The 5194-nt window shown below is 38.1% G+C and overlaps 1 protein-coding gene across 1 annotated transcript; it reads left to right on the top strand.

The window, feature by feature from the left end:
• Window positions 1–379: 379 nt before the first annotated feature.
• LOC107640757 (uncharacterized) lies at window positions 380–748 on the top strand. Its single transcript, XM_016344256.1, has one exon. The coding sequence runs from the start codon at window positions 380–382 to the stop codon at window positions 746–748; it is 369 nt and encodes a 122-aa protein (XP_016199742.1).
• The last annotated feature ends 4446 nt before the right edge of the window (window positions 749–5194 follow it).

Genomic DNA, 5194 nt, shown 5'->3' with positions numbered 1-5194 from the left:
GATGTGTGGGGTATCGACTTCATGGGGCCATTCCCAAATTCTAATGATTTTCTCTATATTCTACTAGCCGTTGATTATGTTTCCAAATGGGTGGAAGCGATACCCACCCGGACGGACGATACTAATGTGGTCCTTTCCTTTGTGAGAAATAACATAATTTGTTTTGGGTCACCACGAGAAATTGTGAACGACCAAGGCTCACATTTTTGCAATAAGAGAATGGAAGGACTCATGAAGAAATATGGCATCATACATAAAGTAGCCACGGCCTATCACCCCCAAACAAACGGCCAAGTTGAGGTTTCCAATCGGGAGATTAAACGCATAATGGAAAGGATTGTGAAGCCACACCGAAAGGATTGGAGTGCTAAGCTCACCGATGCACTATGGGCCTACCTACCGGTTGGAGATAGAAAATGCCAATTGGCATGAGCCCCTTTCGGTTGGTCTATGGCAAAGCTTCTACCTACCGGTGGAGATAGAGCACAAGGCATATTGGGCCGTCAAGGAGTGCAATTCAAGTTTGGGAGGGGCCGGAATTAAGAGAAAGCTACAACTAGTGGAATTGGAATGTTTGAGGCTAGAAGCTTACGAGAACTCAAGACTTTACAACGAAAGGATGAAAGCCGTGCATGATAAGAATATACAAGGAAAGGAATTTAGAGCTGGTGACCTAGTCCTCCTCTACAATTCAAGATTGAGGTTGATGCTCGGAAAGCTAAGGTCTAGATGGGAAGGACCTTATTGAGTAGAAAAGGCGGAGCCGTACGGTGTCTATCATTTGTGCCATCCTTCAAGCTTCGACGTTTTCAAGGTTAATGGGCATAGGCTAAAGTTGTATCATGGTAGAAAGATAAAAAGCAACAAGGAGATAGAGGTATTCCTTTTGGAAGATGCACCTAAGAGCAACAAGAATTGAGTTCATGATCGTCCAACTTAAGGACGTTAAACAAAAGTGCTAGTGGGAGACACCCCACCATGGTGAGATCTACCCTTTTGCCTCTTTTGTATATACTCTTGAGCTCTTGCTTGATTTGGTGATTGCTTAGCTTTTAAGCTTGTTTAGATAGACTTTATTGTGCTAGTTGTGATATTCATGAAGATTTGCATGAATCATAAGTAGGTTGGATTATTAGTGCACAACAGCAAACACCCCATTTTTATATGTTGTATGGAATTTTTTGGGTGTTTTTGGACCCTATTAGCTTGAAAACTACCACATTTATGATGAAAATGCATTTCTTCATGCCTATGAAAAAAAAGGGGTATGCACGCGTGGGTGTACAAGACACGAATGCATCGTTGGCATTTCGCAACTCCCAGTACTTCAACCAGAGAATTATGCAAATTCTGAGCCAAAACTGAGCCCCAAGCATAACCCCCATACGCGTACGCGCCCATGACGCGTACATGTCCCAGCCCTCCTTCGAGCAATCCACGCGCAAGCGTACTCGACGCGTCCGCGTCGATTATGCTCCCTCACTCTCTGGTACATTTTACCCGAGAGTTATGCCAGAATTGGGCCAACACTGAGCCCCCCGCATAGCTCGTTCCACGCATACGCACACTAACTGCACCCGCATCCATCTGCTGCCCCGCGTGTAACAACCCTGATTTTCGAGTACATGAGATCTTTTCTGAAAGTACGGATTTCTCCAGAAGATCAGTAAAGGGAACACCTCTGCTATATCATCAAGCATCTCAATCCTCATTATCATTATGTCATCCTTAAGCTAGAACCTCCTCTGAGGCAAGCTCGATAATGCAATCACGAAGAACCTAGTTTTTGAACCGTATCGGTTGGCAGTTTTGATTCTGATTTTCGTAAATAGTCTCTGTTTGACGAACCGGACTCGATTCATGAGAGGAGAGAGATAATAGTATAATATTATCATTATATTAGTATTAGAAAATTCTTGAATGATATTATAAGGTTACCTGGTCTGTTTTTGTTAAAAACAGAAAATCGGTTTAATCGGGTTTATGGTTTACTGGTGCAGCTTAGCACCAGCACTCTCTGATGAATTTAGCAATGCTAAGGCCTCATTATACATGTTCTATTCTCATAATAAATATGTTACTAGTGTCATTTATCCTAGTAGCTCAGAAAATAATTTTTAGAGATGTTTTTATGAGTGTTCCGGTACACCTAGTTTTAGTAGTTGTACACCAGAGATATTTTAATATTATTTTAATCCACCTCCAAGCCAACCAATCACAACTCACCTTACAACCCCAAGACCTCCAAGGCTGTCTCATTTCATCATTTTGGCCGAAAATAACAAGAGAGAAAAGAGAGAAACTTTCATGAACACTTAATCTTCAAAGCTTGATTTCTTCTGAACTAAAACTCAAATCAAAACTCCAATTTCACCAAAATGATCCTCTCTTCTTCCTCTACATAACCATGTAACTTATCAAGGATGGAAATAAGGTGAGATGGCTGTCTCCCTCCCGTTTCAATTCGGTTTTCAAGGAAAACCATGCAAAACATGTGTTTTCTTGATGCTCTTCCTTAGGAATCATGCTTAACTTAACTTGAGGGCCAAGAAACGTGAATTTCCAGCAAGTCTAAGGTGAGATATCTCTTCCTAACATCTTGAGTGAGATTTGGTCAGTTGAGAGTTTTTGGATTTAAAGTTGTTCTTGATGTGATTTAGGAGGAAAAAGTGCTTAAGGACCACCTGAAAGTTTAACCGAATTAGGAGCAGCAAAACCAGTTAGGGATTGACGAATTTAATCTTGATTGATTGTGTTTGAGTTGTGTGATTATGATATGGTTTGGCTGTGCTTGAAATTGATTGTTTGTATGAGTAATTCTTGTTGAAATTTTGGTGAAAATTTGATGAAATTTGATGAAATTCAAGCTATGAATGTGTGTTCTTGTGGCTACTGGAAAACGAAACCCTAGAGCTTAAATTGAGGTTCAATTTGTGTTAAAATCATGTAGAAAAGATGGGGTTTTAGTGGCTGGAAATTTATTTTGAATTTTGGTAAAAAACGGTTGCTGAAAAGACTGAAAAACGGGTAAAAACAAAGAAAGAATCTGAAGAATTTACGAAGAACACGAAGAACACTTTGAGTGTGGTGAAGAACAATGAAGAACACCTTTTTGATCCATAAAAGGGCAAGGAAGTAAATATTTTGCTGTTTGGGGGGTTATTTTGTAATTTCTAAAAGTTAGGGTGGTAAAAGTAGAAATATTAAAAGTTACGGGTGGTAAAAAGTGAATTTTAAAGGTTAAAGGTTAAAGTAAAGTTAATTTTAGAAAATTTAATAAAAAAATAATAAATAATAATAAAATATTAAATAATAATATTTAATTAAAAATAATATTTTAATAAAAATAATAAAATAATGCGGAAAAGGCAGTTTTCTGTAAAAGCTTTAGAAAGACAACTTTAAGTGCAGAATCTCATAATTACCTTCATAAAACACTTAGAGAGTGGTAAGAACATATTAGTGAGGCAAAGATAAAAGAAAGATAAAAAGTTGAAGAAAAGATAAAAACTAAAGAAAAGTCTGTAAGGTTTTAATAACAGAAAAACAGACAGAAATTAGTGAACGAACTAGGGCAACATAGTTAGTCCTTGAGTTGCGACTAGGGTTAGGTATTATATGAAAAGTTAAACTGTTTCAGTATAGACTTAATGAACCTATACTTGGGACAGGCGAACTATTCATACCGAAATTTACATAAAATTTAAATACATATGTTAAGCAGAGAAATCAGAGCAGAGTAGAGAAACACAGAAAACAGAGTAACCAGAGTAAAGTAAAGAGATAAAGAGAAAAAGATTAATACAGATACAGATGAAAAGAGTAATCAGAGAAGAGAAAAGAGATACAGAGAACAGAATAATTAAAACAGAGTAAAGAGATACAGAGAAAAGAGAAACCAGAATAGAGTGAAAAGTAATATAATAAAGAGATATTTATATATATTAGTTGCTTGATGCAACCCAAAGCTATACTTATATATATATTAGTTGCTTGATGCAACCCAAAGCTATATTTATATATATATTAGTTGCTTGATGCAACCCAGAGCTATATTTAATATATATTAGTTGCTTAATGCAACCCAGAGCTTCTGTAGGGAAACTAAGTTACCTACAGCTATTTTCCGCTTCCCCAGAGCAGAGCAGAGTATATATATATTTTCCTGCAGTAAGCAGAGGCTGTCTCAAATGAGCGGCTATTATTATATGCGCCTTTATTTAGGAACGGAAAATCGTATTCGGGAAATCGGGATTATTCGTGACCGGATAAATGTCGGGATTGCGGGCAGCCAACCGACACATGAGCCCTTGGCCTGCGCTAGGGCTAGACATGCATCATTCTTGTCTGTGCATCATTCTCTGTTGCATTCCTTTCTGTGTGTGATCTACTTCTATATGTTTGTCTGCTCGTATGCTATTTCTGTGTTTTATTTTCTTGTATTCTTTTGTTTGTGTTCTGCTTTTTGTTGTCTCTACTTTCTCTTTCTATCTTTATCTTATGTTTACTGCTTCGCTATATTATGTTACTCATCTACTAATCGACCCCAAATAAATGAACGTAACTAATAACCCCGACCCTACTAAGAACTCCCCAGTTCTTACCCCTTCTCTCTCCCTTTCCCCTTTAGATGGAAGTAAGAGTACCTTACCATAGTTCGCTGATGACCATTCGCAAGAAGAGGATTCTGCTCTAGTAAGTCTTCTGAGTCTAGGGTGAATATCGTTCTCTGATTATATGTATATACTGTGAGACCAGTCAACGTCTGCACCCCGTTCGTATGCGCACTTTAACCTAAATCCTGTGTACGAGATTCCTATTGTGTGGCTACTTCATGAGGTACCAGAGAGACGTCCTGTGGAAATGTCTGATCGTGTAGAGGAGTATCAGATGATGTTCTATCTTTTGATGACGTTCCACTTGACTTGAGTTTTGAAGACCTAGAACGTACTTTCCCTCGCTTTAGTAGTTTAGAGGGACTAGGTGAGTATAGAGTCTAGGCAAGCCTAGGTGCCAGCTTAGGGACCTCTTGAACAGGTCAGGACCTGGGATGTTGTATATATATATATGTATATAGATATTATTTAGCTATATCTAGGGGTGTTCTAACTAACAGTCTATATGCTAATAAAGGCTGAATCACCGAATGTTGTCAACTACTTGTGACGTATTTTTGTGTGGTTGTTTATAACTG

Source organism: Arachis ipaensis, chromosome B5, assembly GCF_059453495.1.
Source record: "Arachis ipaensis isolate K30076 ecotype BB chromosome B5, ASM5945349v1, whole genome shotgun sequence".
NCBI classification, from domain to species: domain Eukaryota; kingdom Viridiplantae; phylum Streptophyta; class Magnoliopsida; order Fabales; family Fabaceae; genus Arachis; species Arachis ipaensis.
This window is presented reverse-complemented; position numbering and strand designations above follow the sequence as displayed.

Coding starts and splice junctions, on each gene's coding strand:
- LOC107640757 (XM_016344256.1), top strand. CDS start 380: ATGCACTATGGGCCTACCTACCGGTTGGAGATAGAAAATGCCAATTGG.